The sequence below is a fragment of the Lipophrys pholis genome (genome assembly GCF_963383615.2).
Source record: "Lipophrys pholis genome assembly, chromosome: 8".
Classification (NCBI taxonomy): Eukaryota; Metazoa; Chordata; class Actinopteri; order Blenniiformes; family Blenniidae; genus Lipophrys; species Lipophrys pholis.
Genome location: NC_137630.1, coordinates 21,670,262 through 21,688,871, shown reverse-complemented (window position 1 = coordinate 21,688,871; position 18,610 = coordinate 21,670,262). Strand labels below are relative to the sequence as shown.

The window sequence follows — 18,610 nt, the reverse complement described above, 5'->3', positions numbered from 1 at the left end:
ACTAACGGTGTGAAACTGACTTTAAAGGTCTGATTTCATTGTTACCGAGGCAAGCTTCACACAGTATGACTAAGACTGTGTCTATTATCATTCAAATGAGAGTGGAAGTAAACAAATTGGGAGTAAAAATGAGCATCATCAGTTGACACACACCTCTTCCATCTGTCATATCTCTCAGTGAAATCCAAAATTCCAGAAAGTAGAAAAGACACATTCATACATCAGCTTCCACTGATCAGGAAATGTCAGGGAAATGCATATTACCCTATAGGTACAGACGTTATTCCCTGAGTAACTGAAAAAGCTTGAGCTTTTTAACTTGAATCTGCACCACGATGAATGGCTACTATTTTAATATGCTGCTGAGGCTGTGGCCTCGGTGGGTCTATGCAGAGCCCACACAGAGCGTCAATGGTCCATCCTCCAGCTTTTCTGTATACATTGTTTGAAAGCGTACAACATGACGAATGCTCTCTTTTGTCGAGTCTAACCTATCAATATTTGTCCTTGCACAACTCATAACATTATCTAATCGTTTCCTCGCTTCTTCTTTACCCTAAATTATGTTATTTCCCTCTTCTTCATCCATTATCGCCCACAATTTCAACACTTCACCTTCCCTTCCTCTGTATTTTCTGTCTGTCTTTTCATTTTCCCTCTTCTTTCTCACCGTCTCTCAGGGGACAGGAGCACTGTGCTCGATTGTCATGGCAACAACGTTGGGAAGACAAGATGGAGGAGTCATAGCTGGCCTGGCCTCCTTACAGGGGAGGATCCTGTGGGTGAGGACACCAGATCCTATCTTTGAAAATGAATCGTTTTTTTTCTTCAGCTAAAAGGTTCAGTGTTATAAAATGCATACTGGAAAGTATTTGGAACAAGTAAAATTAGAACATAATAAACATTTAAATATTGAACACCCAGTTAAAATATATCTGAATAAATTTACATTCCTTTAAACTACACAGTATTTCAGCTGGTACTTCTTTCTTTCTTCCCCATAATAACCATGAATAAAATCTTTTCCATGACCACTGCACATAATGCATGATGCTGTTTCTAGAATATTCGAGGACCACATTTATGAAGCACCAGCGACTGTTCTTGTAGTGAAAAAGCCAAAAATGTAGCGCTGTACACTTGAGGCGCTCTGCTCTACCACCATGGGAAGCATTAAGCCTTGAAGCTCTAAAGCCTTTTGTAAATATAGTGTGACACACAGACCATCATTTTATCCACATGTGAAGTTTCTAAAGTCCGTATCTATTGGAGAAGAGACGTTAATTGACTGAACGATCAGGATGAACTGGTGTCGCGTTACCAATACGAACGAACTGATGGGAGTTTCAGGTTTCTATTTTCCTGTCACACTATAGGAATACAGTAGGAATTCTCCCACACAATATTTAGCATGAAAGTAACTTCTACGCAAATAAAGAAGATATGCAGAATTAACTGGGATCTAATACTGACTTCTAAAAACAAAGAAGACGTCCTGTGACGTTTGAGAGAAAACAATCCAGTTGCGTGTTGACCTTGTGCTCCGTGTCCTCCCTCAAAAACCCACTCCGCTGACTCTGAGTCAGGCGGCGCAGATTGATGAGTCACAGACGAACAGATTAAGGCGTCTTCTCCTCTTGCTGAAGTCCACCTTCCTCCTCCTCTTCTTCTTCCTCCTTTCCCTCCGCTTGTGCATCTCAAAATCCAATCCTCTCACATATGCTCCTCTCTCTGAACTTCCAGAGCTGTTCAGTAAATCTCACACTCTCTCTAATCCTTTACCTCCACTTTCTCCAAACATGATCCGCGGCTCGCCTACTTTTCATCCCTCTACTCTCCTCTTATCTCGCTCCTTTTAGCTCCCATAACTGTTGTTTGTGAACAATTATGTGCTGGCTGCTGGCTATCACTGCAAAGGTCACAGCATCATTCTTAGACAATACTCGAGCACAGCTCAGTCCCCCGAGCTGTTATTATGGAGCACAGCTGCAACTAATGATTATTCCCATTTTTACTGCCTTATCAGCCGTGTGCTAAATAGTTTGGACTTATTTATCAATGGAAATAAAATGTTAAAAAGCGGGACTGTCTTCATTTTCAAAATTATTTCAAAGAATGCTGAATAGAAGCCTAATTTACTCTAATTTAATGTTGCTATGTGCCTCTTCTCACTTTGTTCTCTGATCATCTGGTTTGAATCACTTTGGTTCAACATGTTGGACACTGTCTTAGTTTTGCTGCAGGCTTTTGTTGAATGCCAAGTGTGAATTATTGTGGTTACAGATGCATACATGGCACCAGATTTGTCTGACAAGCAGTTCAGAGAACTATAACTGACCCTTCAGGGATTAAACATCAATTTTCATCTTCTACAAACATAACTACAGACGGACTCCACAGTCCCTTCAAGAAATGGCAACCATTATGAAACACTGGCATCACCGTGTTGAACTCTATAAGGCTTTTTAAAAATTTGAATCATTGTTTAGCCAAGTGATTAAGATTCAAGCTGGTAACCAGAAGTTTTTTTGGATCCAATCTCACAGTTACAGGTTAGTGCTGCAGCTCTCTGAGCAAGGCCCTCCAATCCCAACTGCTCAGGACGAACGCCCGGTGTAAACCTTGTGCCGAGTCAAACGTATAGATCACTCAGAGAATACTCAGCTTTTCAAACCTTACAAACTACAGCTGAATAGCAAACTTTTGGCTGCTCCTCATCACCTGCTCATTCACCTGAACACACAATAAGGACAAGCCGCTGTCAGACTTCATACATGATGTGGGCCGACTGCCCCCCCCCCCCCCCCCCCCCCCCCCCCCCCAAACTGCCTCCAGGACTCCTATCACCTCCCATTTCCTTCAGTCCTCCACTTTGTACCGCTTATATACATAATGTTCTCTTTTACACACTCATACTCAAATACACACAAAGTGTGTAATGATGCTGACATTCAACACAATGCAGGTCAGCTCATTAGAAGACACAATAGATGTTGGTGCGGAGCGCTACGTGACGTGCCACTAACACACGTCTGGGTCAGGCCAATATGAACATGAAATTAACAGTAAAGACTGGACACAAGTGAAGACCCACTGATGAATTGCAGCGTTCATGTGGATGTTTTACACTCTGGTCATTGAAATGTCAACAAATTGTATGCCAGACAAAAATCAGCACAGGGTCACTTCGGGCTAAAAGTGTAGCCTGTAGGAGGGACAACTGAACGACAATCAAAAAAACAAAACACACGCACACAAATTGTTCACACTTACCTCCACAAGCAAACATTAAAAAGCCATTAAAGTTTAAAACAGTTGAATCAAAATTGGTCAATGGTCAATTTCACACAGACCTCAGTTTCTCTCGTGGATTCATTCAAGTCTTTTTGGAGTCAAAATACAAGTTTTAAAATACCCAACAAAATGATATAGGCAAGATAGTAGACTGACGAAGTGTCTGATGTACAAGCGCCTGACCTAATGTGTTTCTCCCACTCGCATCTGCTCATCCACTGCCATGCTAACTCGTCATAACATCATCTCTGCGCCTCTCCTCGTTTCATCCCATCTCGTCCGAGCATTTTCAACCAGCCACCCACACTCTTCCTCACTCTTCTCTGGTGCTTTTTCCATCATGCCACCCTTTCTGTGCCAGCTATTCAAGCTGTTGTCTGTTCAGCAGACAATCCTTCAGTGTGTTTGATTTCAGCACTGTCATGTTAGACCTGAAGTGCCTGCACCGAGCAGAAATATGTACCTCTTTGCACGAGCATGGTGACCTCACTCCCTCTGGGACACTTGCTCAGGAGGTCTACCACCTGGTTGTGGCTCATATTCTGGACGTTTCTTTTGTTGACCTCCATCAGGATGTCCCCCTCTTTGAGGCCTCGGCATCTTGGGTAGTCCACTATCTGCTTGACTCTCTGCCCGCCTCCTGTCAGACTGTCGGCGATGGTGAAACCAAAACCTTTGTCTCCTTTCTCCATGTGGATGGTGATCAACTCGGGCTGAGTGGCTATGGACGAGGCTAGCGTCACTACATCGCTGGTGTAGCCGTGCGAGCCGTTGGATGCCACGTCAGCCGAGGGGCTGTGTGGCCGAGGATCTCGCATGCCGTTAATGGGTCCGGCCTGGTTGGACGGAGAATCAAACGTCTCCTGTCCATTGACGATGATTGGCTCTTTATCCAAAATGGCCACTGAGGTCACCAGGCTGGTATTGGGGTCATCGGGGTCAAAGGGCAGCGGGTAGCCACGGCACAAGGCCAGGTCCACCATGGATCCGATGGGGATGGACTGGAAGATCTTCACCACCTGAGCGTGGGTGTAGCCCAGCACGATGGTGTCATTCACACTCACTATCACGTCACCTGCACACAGAGATATCAGCATTCATTTATCAAATTCAGTCCACAAAGAGATAAGAACACTGCAGTGATATTGTTGAATGGAAACACTGCCCCCCGTGGACGGTGTTTGTGTACTGCACCTGTCTCCATCTTGCCGTCCACAGCAGCAGGCCCGTCCAGCACCAGACTTTTGATCTGCAGGAACTCATCGGGCTCGTCGCCTCCAACTACAGTGAAGCCAAAGCCTCTGCGACTTTTCTTCAGCTTGGTGTTGATGAAGGTTCCTTTGAGCTCCGCAGGATTCCTTGTGAAGAAAGGTTTCCCTCCTGCGGAGAACAACAACTTTTCTTAGGATTATATTATCTTTGAAAGATTAAAATCCTAAATTTGTGAGCTTCAAATGTTATTTTACTGTCCTGTCAGAGAACTTGGTTTGTGGCCATAAAGAAACAAACATTGAAAACTTGAATAATCATCAATTACACTCTGCATACAGACAAATAAACTAAATCAAGGAACTCTGTTCAAAGCAATCCAGTATTATGAGTTGAGTTTTATAAACTGCAGAAAGGGGGAAACCTTTAAAGAAAGAATGTTTTATATATACATTCTGAAGAAATATTTGGGGGATTTACGTTTCACTCCTACAGGGCCTGGAGGTAGGGTTGGTGGGCCTTGTGGGTCCCTGTAGGTCTCCAGGTGGTTTGGAGCGTAGTTTGCCAGTGGAGCTGCTGCAGAGGAATGCTCCTCTATCCACTCTGTGCACACACCATCAAACACATGTTAATACACACACACACACACACACACACACACACACACACACACACACACACACACACACACACACACACACACACACACACACACACACACACACACACACACACACACACACACACACACACACACACACACACACACACACACACACACACACACACACACACACACACACACACACCATTTATACAAATGTGAATTATTTTGACACACACATACATGCAAACATATAAACACTTAACAGCAACACAACTACAAACACAAAGCTTAAAGCAAATAATTCACATACTTTCCATCTGATTTATTTCACTGTCTCAATTCTTATCAGTTCTTCTTATGTCAGCTGTTTTTTTATTGCACATTTAAAATGTATTTAATAATATAATCCAAAACGGTATCTATCTGAGCTATAATATGTCCAATTTTTTCTTTTTTTTTCTTTATTTGGAGTTAGGCACAGTAGCACCCCCAGCCCATTGAGACAACAGCACCTATTCGTCCAGGGGGTTCCAATAAAGAGCAAACATCTGTAGAAGAGAGAGGAGTGTCAGTACTCCAGTACAACGAGAATTTAAACAAATATAGTGTCAGCTGTGTGAAAAAAATACAGTGCTAATATGACAAGATGGCTTCTCCTGAATCACCCTGCATTCATGTCGTGCTCAGTTTCCATTTGATTTAAGGCCTTTGGAGTAAAGAAATATAAGAAATGCCATGCAACCATGCTGTTAGGGAGCTTTGGGTTACAGCATAAGCTCATTTCATGGAGCCTTTTTTTGTTTGTTTTAGCGAACTGACACCGATGAAAGCATGCTGAGTTAATCAGCTTGTATGTACTTATGATGTACTCAGAGGTGCCTATCGATAAACAGATGAGAAGGAAATGTCAAATGTCTTGTGATTATTTGAATCTTAACAGTGTAAGTTATGAAGCATGAAAATATGAGCTTAGATATTTGTCTGAGAATGAGCGGCCAATAAATCCACAATTAATTAAAGCAATGAGCAGCTTCACTGGTTGATTTTCTGGTATTTGGGATAAACTGAGCGGACAAATCATCTATTGTGTTTTTTTATTCTCATCATGCAACTGTTCACTCTGACTTGCACAACACAGTTGGAGAATTAAAGTTGAAGTCTCTTTCTTGTCGTTTCATGATAATGCAAATTAAATGATCAAATACAAAATGGTATACTATAAATCACACAAAATAAAAACAGACACTAACAACAGATCCAAGGTTTTGGTCAGCTCTATTTTACTAAAGTCTCAGTATGAGAATCCGAAATTATGTTTTTTTTTTGTTTTTGTTTTTGTTTTTGAGTTGTGACAGGACCTCAGTATGGCCAAAACCCTGGAAAGTCACTGGACGAACTAGAAGGACGTGACACTGACAGACATGAATACAGAAAGAAATGATGCCGCAGGGCAGGAAACGAACCTCGAATATACCGCTCACCTTCTGGAGGCTGCGGCTGTTGCTGCTGATCCAGGAGTTTTCGACGCCGCACCTCCACCACTGGGTTTTCATACTGAGTCTTCCTGTTTATATGACTGACAACAAGATCATGAGGACTGATTAGAAAGGTGAGAAAAATACACAAGAGGGTCTTTAGTTTGGGTAGAGGATCGTTTTATTCAAACTGAGTCGCAATCATAAGACGTGACACACTTACTCTACATAGTAAACCCCGTACACTGGGTCATCTATTCTTTCCCATCCTGGAGGCAGCTCTGCAATAAAGAAGGAAGCAGCATTAAGTCACTTGATCTAGAAAATATTTGCACTTTAGTCATCCATTTTCAGCAGGTGCTGGAACAGATCCCAGCTGACTATGGATTCCAGGTTCCAGCCAGGTTATATTATTGTTCATATTGTTATAGATTTTTTAACTGTTTCTGTATTTTTTATAGCTTTAATGGATCACTGAAATAGCTGTGGTATACATCTTCCAAGACTTTAGAAGAATTTAAAATGCTTCTGCTACAACCTCAGGAAAGAGGCAGCATTTGGAGTCCAAACTGTCTGTTTTCAGGTACAGAATGCTGGAGCTGTGCCAGCAACACTTACTTATCTGTTAGCAGTGTACCTGTTGATAGCTGTTAGATAACAACCTGGATCTCTTTTCCACCACCTACCAACATTTTATTAGGCGCACTTTAAGAAAAACAAAGGTGATGTGGAACTTTAAGCAATTCTTCATATAAATGCTGCTCACCACACAACACATGCATTTAACAGAAGCATTTATATAAAACTACAGGTGGAATTGTGGTGGCAAATAGTGACAAATAGCCTAAAAAAATACAGTACATGAACACCCAACTGGGTCTGTCTTGACTGTGCGTGCACAGTCACACATCGTACAACAGCCTGACGCCTCATGGGATCACAGACCATGTCTCTGACACATTCATTGGCATAAAGATGTTGGCAACTGTTCTCCCCTCCTCGCTGTATCGGATTTCATGTGGCGACCATTACCTCTTTGTGCTCCTGCGGGCTTCTCGCGAGTTCAGTAAACACTTTCATAAGAGACTGAATTTCACAATCAATAATCACAGCCTGTCTCATCTCAGCAGCCAGCAATATTAAAGGGCCACAGCCAGACATCACAGTCTGTTTGACATGTAGCGCTTATATCATTACAGTGTTGTTTACATTACTTTAGCAGATTGGAAGTGTATCCGCAGTTCAGCGATTTGCCAATATGCGGGTCTATAATAGGTACTTCTATTAACCCGTGTCCTCAGTAAAACCGCAGCATGATTCATTCCAAATGTGTTCTTCTGCGTATTAGAGAAATACTAATTTTGCTCAAGCCATGCAACTTAAAGGACTAGATGAGCATTTCAGTTTCATGTGAAGGAAATTAAAGGGCTTAAAGTAGAAAAAAAAGACATATCGGAATGGCAAAACAAGGAACAAAGACCTCGCTATAATTAACAACATACAACTAAACCTCATATGGTTTATCTCACAGTAATACATGTGGATTACAGCTAGGTTGCGCCTTTTTAACCTGAAAGTCTAGGGGACATGATATTTGGAGAACAAGGCAAGAGTTGTACTAAAACTATCAGCCAAAAAAACATGACTTATTTCGGATGGGACATAAAACATGATGGCCAGATTTAAATAAGAGTTTCATAACTGTACATAATGTTTTATGAAGGACAATTTTAAAATTCTTCCCAGCTCATTTGTGAGAACCAGAAGTTAAATTTAGGCATTCTGTAACTTTTTAAATTAAATACATGCATGTCCTGTATTTACTACAAAAGAATGAATGCAGAAATTTAGGGGAAGATTGAATATGATATGTAGAAGTCACCTAACTTAAGCTCAGCAAGCTTAGCTCTGCATTTAGAATTTTAGCAGATGAGAAACACCTAGTATAGCTTGAGCAGCTTTTACTGCTGCTGGACACAGCCAGGAGAACCGTCTACACATGTTCCTGGGATTTAAACTAAACTAAACCCACCAGAACAAAGGTGCACATCACGTTAGACAAGAAAACAAGCAAGACTAAATATTCAGACTGAGATTTTGTAGCTGAAATCAAACCAGAGCTGAAAAGTGAACCGTAAACCTACTACTGTTACATTGCTTAAATTGTACTCAATTACAAGTATAAGTGCTGTTGGATTAATGATATAGTGCAATAACAATCCATTTGCATCTCATGATTATCTAAATGGTTTCCTTAAAATAGTTTTCATTTTTCTATCAGTGCACATTACTGCCACCAGCTGTCAATGTGTGCCACTGCTTTCACCAGCTCAAACAAGCTGGGAGAGCTCAAACTACCAATATGATAACATAACATGACAATCTAAAAGCTTACCGAGATCACTCTCCAGATCCTCCGTATGGATCCCTTCTTCTCCACGGTTCAAGCAGAATGAAACAAAGATTGAAAAAAATGAAAGAGGATGGACAGCAGGGGGTGGGGAGGTGGGGGGGTGGAGGAATCAAAAGTAAATAAAGAATGGATGAAGTGACAGTCCAGAGAAAAAGAGAGCCCTTAGAAACTGATAATCACAGGGTAAAACATCCTAAAACAGTCTGAGCTGCAGTGTGATACGTAACACTTTTCACCACATGATGGTGCAATTCTGCAATCTCTGCTATTAATGTACAGTGCATTTTAAATTATGTCATTAAATAACATAGTTTTTATAACACGACTAATCAAAACACAAATTTCCAAGTCAACACATTTTTCAAAACTACACCGAAGTATTAAAATCTCTTGTAAAAGACCTGAATTGTCACGACACACGTCTGACACCTCGAGCAACACTTAGTGTTTCAATGCCACCACACACACTTTTGTTTTGTGAATCGCATGCAGAAGCTCACCATCGTCGTCACACTCTTCCAAAGGTCTGGAGGCTTTGTCTCGACACCGAGGATCCAGCCATGATGTGGTCTTAGTGTTGTGGCTGAGAGGGGAAAAAAAAACAGAAGCGGAGAGACGTTCAGTCCAGGCCATCGAGCCGACACACAAAAACACAGCAGGGACACATGAAGGCATCAAGAAGAATTAGAGAAAAAGAAAATGCATCAGCAAGTTTTCAGGGCTCAAAAGAGAAATGAAAGGAACAGAGCGACACAGACAGGATATCAACAACACCCCGACTTTTCCCTCTATTGTTAAACAAGAACATTCTGTAATTCAGTGATAGCAGAAATGAACATACAAGCTCTGAAAATACACAGCCATGTCTTGGTGGTGTGCCTTTGTCGTGCTGCAGAGAGGACAGAGAGGTGGAGGTAGTCAGGTGATCAGGATGTGATCTCCTTTTGAGATCGGGACATGGAGGGATTAACAGGAAAGCGGTAGCACCCAGTAGGCTGGGCGGGTTGTCTGGGGAGCCCTAAAAACCAAATCATTGGGGACAACAAGCCACTGGACAAACAAAAAGAATAACAGTGCAGATAAACTACACAAAACACACAACTGCAGCAAGAGCTTGGGAGGGTAATGCTTACTCTGACAGTGCCAAAGGTGTGCTGAGCAGATTAGCTTGTTAAGTACTGCAGGCTGTTGATACATACTCTATGAAGTAAAGTTCTCCGTTCTCAGTGTAGGCCATCTCCCAGTTCTCGGGCAGCGGTCCCAGCGGGTCTTCTGGGGAGACCTGCGGCTCCGCGAGGGTCTGCTGCCCGCTTTCTGCAGTGGAGGTGGCCGCATTGTTCAGACCACAGGATGGAGCATTGTCACGTGCAGGGTACGGCCGGAGGATGCCGCCGCGGCTCTCGTCCTGGTCGTTAGGGTTACCTGTGCACAACAAAGGAGAGGGGAAGAGACTACGCACTAAGGATCCTGGGTAACACAACAAGCACAACACAGAACAACAGGAAAACAGAAACAAAAACAGTTTATGTCTCATGCATGCGAGAAAGTTATAGACACATTGGATCTGCTTTAGTACATGTCATGCAAACTCCCAGTGCTTCCCCCTTCCCCCTGTTCTTTTCTAGTGTAATGAAAAGAGGCACAGAAATATGCAAATTCCTTCAGCAACAGTCTTTCCCAAACTCATCTTGACCCCCACCCATTTCATCTCTCCACCCTAAAGCCTCTTTCTCTCAAAGCTAGTTATCCCAACCCCCAGTTTTGGCCACATTTCCTCCACCACTTCCGTGGGCCTTTCAATGTTGATCAAATGCAAATTCAAGCCTCTGGCAGCCTGGCATGGAGACACAGAGAGGGCATACATCCACAGCAAGCGAGAGAGAGAACATGCCAACTCCTGCACTCAAAACAGGACAGAACACCCAATATGATTAATAAAAAAAGACAGCTTTGGCTTTAGATCTAATTCTATCATTTGTTTACATGCTTTCAATCCTAGTAAGAAAGATCCTAATGAATGTGGAAATACACTACAGGAAATTCAGTCAGAGGTTCTCTCCTCAAACAGTTAATGCAAAGGTGTGAGGAAATGCTAAATCTTGTGTGTAGATTGTGATCTTCCCCCTCCTCACAGGCAGATGGCAGTGTTTGGAAGCATCACAGAAACATGATGTAACAGCCAGACTAACGTCAGCATACAACTCACAAACATTCACATATTATCTCTCTTGTTCTGCATCCTCATCCGGCAGCTCGTATGTGCACAGACACTCCGAGGAAGCGCTTCGTGAAAAGCAAACAGAAGCACACATCAGAGACAGGAGCCGGGAGGGAGGCAGCGGCACCCTCACCTGTAAAACTGTTGTTCATTTCCGAGGCCTGGTCGTCATCATCGTCGTCAGCAGGCACTACACGGGCGTTTTGCATGTCATTGTAAGACTTGGTGCGTGTTGGGGTGGACCAGTGGGAGTCTGCATCACTGAGAATCACTGTCCCGATGATGGGCTGCCTTGGCGGCTTGGGGGTCCCATAATAGTTACCTAGGCAACAAGAAGGACATTAGCATGCTTGAGAGAGAGATGCAGAAGGAGGGAGAAGGAGAAAGTGCAACAGAGAAACGAAGCTGGGAATAAAAAGAGGCAGATCGGGGACAGAGCGATAGCAGCAGAGGATCCTCCACAGCTAATCTTACAATGAGAGGAAAAGACATGAGGCTTGGTCACAATGTGACTACAAATCGTGGAAATCAGCAGCTGGTTGGGTAAAATCTGCCTCGTAGTTGAGCCTGCAGAGCTGTATTGTCTGGACCTTGAAAGCATACTGAGCAAAACAATAGATCGGCTCTCAGCACTGTGCTTGTTTTGGTCGCTTTTTCAGGTTGTAATGGATATTTATTTGTCAGTGGTACAAACAAGCTTTGGAGCGTTGTACTAATCATGAAGAAGAAAAGAGGAATCTCATCTCCAGCACATAATGGCAACGCTACATCAATAGTTCGACATATCCAATAATCCCTACTGCACTCTTGACCATCATCAGACTAAACTTCCTTTTATCTCTATTCATTCATTATTAAACTAGTTGTGTCGTAGGCAATAGCATAATATACAACAGTGGTGATCTTCAAAAGATCAATGTCCTGTATTCACTCCGCTTGGCACTTCATTTCTTCAAAGCTTAATGATACCATGCAAGAGTCACCAGAGTTTGGCTTATCTTAGCATCAATATTAAAAACAGTTACCATATCTTGAGCTTTTTCATTCTGCTTCTGGGCTTCATGGTAAATTTAACAAACCAGGTGCAGGCTATAGCTTTCCAACTACATACAACTAATATGCATCATCTCAGTCATTTTAGGACAGAAAACAAACAAAAGCAAATATCTGAACCCTTCAGCTTTTATAGGCAAAGTATAACCTGGGATGAAAAGAGTTTAGAAAACGTGCATTCAAGTACAACTACTGTTAAACTGCTTCAATAAGACGTGTCAAACAAATAGCCAAGGAGCCAAAAGTGGCTCGCCAGGGGCAGACTGGTTTTTTTCTGACATTTCACTGTATTTTGCATCATTGTGCAATGTGTCTTTAAAAGTGGCATATTACTGAATTTACACTTATTTTTCTTAAATGTTAAACTTCTCCAGATTGTGTAAGAAGATTTGAAATGGTCTTTTCATGAAGTCATTTGTCTTTGCAGTGAAACAAAGGGAAATAATTGAGTATATTGAGTTTGAGATCCCCGTCTTTATTCATTTTAGTTTAGGGGCAGCTGTGGCTCGGTTGTGGTTGTCTCTCCATCAGAGTTTTGCAGGTTTGATTCCCCATCTCCTACTGTTCACATGTTGGAGCGTCATTGATCAGGACACTGACCCTAAAATTGCCTCTTGTCTGTTTCCCTGGTGAAAGGTCACCAGGGTACTCACAAAGAAGTCCCTGTTGACATGGCCCCAGGAATGGATGAGACATACCCGGAGTTATTTAAGGCCCTGGATATTGTGGGGGAGTCTTGGTTGAAACACCTCTACAGTATCAGTACAGGACTTCGGTCTGGCAGACTCCATTTAAAAAAAAGTGGACAGGACTGTGTGTGCCAATTATCGAGGTATCACACTTCTCAGCCTCCCGAGGAACGTCTATGTGGGAGAACTGGACTGGAGACTGGAACAGAAAGGAGCAACAATGGACAATAGACAAGGGGCCTATATGACGACTTTGGATTTTCTCTTATTGAGGAAAATTCAAGGATTAACCCTGGGTTTTCCGTAATGCAACGCTCGTTCACTTCTTCCTGTAGTGGTGATTTATCACCACGGCAACCTATTGTGAATGTCTTATCTGCTCTGGACCAGGTTATGTTCTGGATAAGAGGTCAGACCTCCGCCTCCTGACCAATCAGATCTCTTGGAAAATGACCTGCCCATTCTTAGATGATTGTTTCAATTCAATTCAACTTTATTTATATTGCACCAAATACAACACAGTTTTAGAGCTGAGTGGAGCGATGCATAGAGGAGATAGTTTTTAGAGCAATCTTTTTCACATAATAAAATAAAGCCTCGTCACTGAGGTTTCGAATGATGATTTTGTACTTGTTCTTGACTGGTTCCCAAGTCTGTTTAGCTCCATGAGGGTTGCATCTGAAATAATGAGGTTAATAATGATGGTCATGCCTGACAGAAATATATAAACATGAAATTATGGAACGCACATCTACTCCTGTCGTCACTGTGAAGAATTAATATTCCAACACAAAACGCATTCACACGGGGGAAACTCAGCCTCAAAACAACTTGATGGAAAACAAAAAATAAAGGAAGAGCAGTGAGGAAGCTCTGCCCGACACGTTCCTGCCATTATAAAGTAAAACCGAGTGATCACAGTGTCCGTTCATATTGTCCAATGAATTAATATTGTGTAATCTCACTAAGTCATGCAAAAAAAAGTCAGCAATTTTCTGGCTTTAGATGCGGCAACAGTGTTGCTTTTAACCCGGTGGATGTATTTATTAATTCTTCATATTTTCATAGAATAATTGCTCTTCTATGGTAACGCAAGTGGCACTGCATAGTTTGTCCGTGTGTGTAATTGGTCAGACGCTGCAAACTCTGCCCCTTTCATGTGCACGAGCTCTGATCCCGAAGGGAAACCTCTGGGTTAAACTAGCGAGTTATCAACCTGCTTCGTGTTTATGTTTTTCAGGATCGCGCATGTCTGGGTAAGTCCAAACAGGTAACAGAGAGATATATCCTAAATATGTTTATCAAGGGTCATCATATAGGCCCCAGCTGTTCACATGTGCTTTGTAGACATGTCTTGTGTGAGGTGCTCTTCGAGTATGGAGTACCGGATCTGCTGCTTTGCAGGCTATCTAGTCTTTCTTCTTATACAGTCGTACTTCCGCTGTGAGAGTTGTGTCTATGCGCCCAGCATTAAGTCAGACTTGTTCAAGGTGGGCGCTGGACTCTGCCGAGGTTGTACCTTATGACCCCTTCTGTTTGTGCTTTTTATGGACAGGGTGTGGAGGCGCAGTCGAGACCGGAAGGGCATCATGTGGGAAGTACCTTCCCCAGATGCAGGAGTCTAGGTATCTCAGGGTCTTATTCATGAGTGATAGGAGGAGGGATTGCGACATCAGCCACAGATTCGGACAGGCAGCTGCAATAATGCAGTCACTGTAGCAGACTGTGAAGGGGGAGCTGAGCTGTAAAACAAAGCTCTCTGTTTACAAGTCAGTCTACATCTTCACCCTCACCTGTGGTCATGAACTTTGGGCTCATGACAGAAACAATGAGCCTGCAGATACAAATGGCTGAAATGAGTTTTATCTGCAGGGTGGCGGGTGTCACTCTTCTTGATGGAGTGAGGAGCTCCACCATCCGGGACAGACTCTGAGTCAAGCCGCTGCTTCTCCACATTGAGAAGAGCCTGTTGAGGTGATCTGGTTTGAGAGATCATATATCGAGTTTGGTCATGGAGCGGCTTGGTGGTCTAGTAGAACTGCAGGACGTTGCAGGGGACAGAGATGTTTGGGTTTCTCAGCTCTCTATACTGTCACAGTGACTGAAATAATAAATATTTTCCAATATTCCAATAATTACCTAATGAAGTTTAGAATTTTATGCAGATAAATAAAATATTTTTCATAGGATCATATTAATATTAAATTGATCTGTTCATTGCTCCTCCAGCTGTTTGGAATCCTGTGAACAGGTATTTGACATCGTCTGCGTGAAAAGGAGAACCGGTGCCAACACACAGCAGAACCGGTGGAGAGCAGATTAATGTTGTAACATCCTCTCCAAGCTGCATACACATAATCTCTCTCACACACACACACACACGCACGCGCACACGCACACGCACAAACACATGTGTCAGTATGCGACTCTGTGCCGTCCACAACGTCCTAATCAGAGAGAGAGGGACAGAGGCAGAGTGACCTGCTGTCTCCTGGATGCATCATGCACAGTACTACAGCCTTCATGTAGGCACGGATGCATTTGGACGCTCATCGTGTCTGTGGAGAACGAGGGCACCTGCACTACCATGAGTCACGGGAAGTGCCGCTCATCATCAATATCATTGTCATCCTCATCCTCACCTTCATACGTTCCTATTTCCAGTAGCGTGCCACTTTCCTCAAGTTCTAGAAAGTCCTCCACAGACAGAAAGTTATAATCCACCCCTGGGACCTCGCCGTCTCGAGGGGGGCGGGTTGTACCTGTAAACAAAGGAGAAAAAAAAAAGTGATTAATAAAGCATTAAAATGCAATCCATGCACTCACAGGTGACTGAGTGCATTAGTATTTCCCTCCAGGCACAACGTGTTAAATATGCTTCTTTTTAAAACCAACACCAAAAGCCTATCATTAAATTTAAAATGCAGCCGGCATCTCCACATTCATTCAGCTTTTTCAGATGATGAGAGAGTGATTGGGATTCAGCACTGTCATTGGAGAAGAACGGCTTGTTGAGTGGCTGCAAATATTATGTTAGGAAATTAAATCACAGCTCGCATCTTGAGCTGTGTGTGTCTCTCTCTCAGTCTCTGTCCCTCTCGCTCGCTCCCTGAAGAAAATTGCTGGCCTGCTAAGTCAGGAGATAAAGTAAAGGTCACCTTTAGCCATATACTTATCCTTACACTGCTGTTAATCTATTCATTTCTTTCTGGTGAGTCTCGTATAGTGAAATTCAATGGGATGAAACTGTTCAACAATTTGTTACAGCTGCATTGTTTCTCTTATGACTGTATTGTTCTGCAGCTACACTCCCTGCATCGATGATGTGATTGCTTTTTGACTGGAGTGCTTTCAGTATGAGACGTATAAAACAGAGCTTGCCTCCGTTGTGTAGTGAAACCAGAGAACACATGAGACAAGGAAATTATTTCATGTGGAAAGTTTTGCACACTATCAGTCTGATCATCAACCCTTTAGTTTCAAACCATTTTCAATATTTTCTTTTTTGCCCCGAGTTCCCCCCCCCCCCCCCCCCCCCCCCCCCCCCCCCCCCCCACTTGTGGAGTTAATGATTGTTGGTTTGTGGGGTTTTAATTTGAGGAGGAACCTCTCTGCAGGAGGAGGCCGACACCAGACAATAGAAACCGGGGCTATTGTGTCTCTGTCCTTACAAAAGAGAAGATGAGAGACCAGATGGTTGATGGAAGTTGTAACCCATCTGGGACCAGGACAGGAGTGCCTGCACACGCACACGCACACGCCCCATCTGAAAACCCCTTACTGGATCTGTGTTTTATCTGCTTCTGTCACAATCTGAAGCAGTCTGTTTCACATCAAATAAAGCATCACACATTGCTTTGGTAAGTCTTAGTGTTTGTCTGATGATGGTCAAAGTGGAAAACTCCTCCAACATGTCATCACATCACTCGACTTCAAAAGAGATCATCCAACAAGCGTAAAACTAAAAGGATTCACGATGGCCATTTGGATGTCATTTGTGCATTTCATGAATAAATCAAATATTAGTCTGTTAAAATATGCCATTCTATACTTATATAGAATGGCATATATTAATGCAGGAGTTAGTCATTTTGTCAACAACTTTCCATCATCACTACTCTCTATTCATAAGAAAAGTCTTTTATGTGGAAGTGTTTATAGTACCCAAGCCACACACACTACTATGCACACTCATACACCATCCTTCACGCTACACCCCGCTCACACACATTATATTATATAAGTCCTTAAAAAAAAACCAGCAATTTCTTTAAGGACATAAATTCAAGACAAATTCTAAAGCAGGGGGAAATATTTCTGAGACAAGATGTGCGCAAGAAATCAAATTCTTCACATGAGGGAAATAAGTTGCTAATGTAGCTGCCCGTTTATAACAACGTCACACCAGCCAAGTGCTGCTTTGTATTCACCTGTGTGGAGGAGGAGGAGATGAAAGTGAAGCTGTCTGGGAGTTTGAGTCATCGGACTGGGTGGTCCCATGGTGGGAGATGGTGTTCCTGAGGTGAGCTCTAATGACTGACGAATGGATCTGTTATTCCCGGCTATTCCCCACAGTGCAGTGCTCTGATAGTCTGACTAGCTCGGCTCTGCCAATATCATTAAATATTCAAGCTTTTGTTACATCATCATCACACATTTAGTATAGAACAACAGTGTCTCTGAACATTTTGGGATTGTAACCTTCCAATAATGGAAGTCTGGCCTATAATAAAAATATCATCCAACTTGATGCATTCAATAAAGTCACAGCCAGGGATCCATCTACTAAAGGTCAGTCAAATCAAACTCAGGAGAGGATCAGAGCTAATTTACATGGAGTTAAAATCACCTTATTCCACTGTGTAGATTGTCTTATTGTCGGCACAATGCTGCTGTGTCAAATAATGGAACAAACTACTTTTTGGGGAATCGACAATAATCTGTAAAACAATCTGCCTCAGAAACACACATCCAGAGTCAGTCACTGATCATTCAATCATAGCAATATAAAATGTTTTCAGCACCATCTATTTGCTCAAAATGAAATATAAACAAACTGACTTTAACAAATACAGGAAGATGCTTGGAAACTATCCGAGTGCCACAAACAAGTGCTTCACATCCACAATCATTGACAACACCTGAGGTAAGATAAAAAACAAAGATTTAAAAAGCTGATTTTGTAAAGTTTTGTCAGTCCGATTTCCTGATGTGGGCCACTGCTGGATTTGACGGCTATACACACTGTGGAAGTTAATCACACAGTGCTTTGGCTTCTGATCAGTCACAACTACCATCACAGATTTGTTGTCATGTGACACCAATCTCCCACAAACGGTACGTCCGGTGTTTTGGGTCGTTCTTTCTGGGTCTCTCTCTCTTTGCTCTGCTGTCCAAGTCACCAGGCCGGAAGGTGGAACAGATAAACATGAGCAGTCAACTGCAACTCAAAGTAACACTTGTTGTCTGATGAAACAACAACACAGTTGTTACCTTCACAAAGCAACACTGCCAGCTAAAGTTTAAGCAGGATCATTAATTTCACTGCAGCCGGCTTCTTGCCGTCAGCGGATCTCTGCTCTCACATTCACGACATATATTTCACAAGCTTTTCTTGTATCTGGCATGTTGTGTGTTTAGAAAGGGAAGGAG

General features: G+C 42.6%; 1 protein-coding gene across 1 annotated transcript in view; it reads right to left on the bottom strand.

Moving 5' to 3' along the window:
- The window catches only part of LOC308113484 (membrane-associated guanylate kinase, WW and PDZ domain-containing protein 1-like), an 80,641-nt gene that overhangs the window by 19,060 nt on the left and 42,971 nt on the right, over window positions 1-18,610 (bottom strand). The window contains exons 3-14 of the mRNA XM_080469827.1: window positions 15,601-15,720; window positions 11,350-11,538; window positions 10,198-10,465; window positions 9,840-9,887; window positions 9,499-9,581; window positions 8,981-9,019; window positions 6,809-6,866; window positions 6,574-6,686; window positions 5,623-5,658; window positions 4,984-5,106; window positions 4,489-4,674; window positions 3,758-4,369 (exon numbers count right to left, since the gene is read on the bottom strand). Of these exons, the coding sequence (XP_080325953.1) occupies window positions 3,758-4,369; window positions 4,489-4,674; window positions 4,984-5,106; window positions 5,623-5,658; window positions 6,574-6,686; window positions 6,809-6,866; window positions 8,981-9,019; window positions 9,499-9,581; window positions 9,840-9,887; window positions 10,198-10,465; window positions 11,350-11,538; window positions 15,601-15,720 (1,875 nt within the window). The remainder of the gene's footprint in view (window positions 1-3,757; window positions 4,370-4,488; window positions 4,675-4,983; window positions 5,107-5,622; window positions 5,659-6,573; window positions 6,687-6,808; window positions 6,867-8,980; window positions 9,020-9,498; window positions 9,582-9,839; window positions 9,888-10,197; window positions 10,466-11,349; window positions 11,539-15,600; window positions 15,721-18,610) is intronic.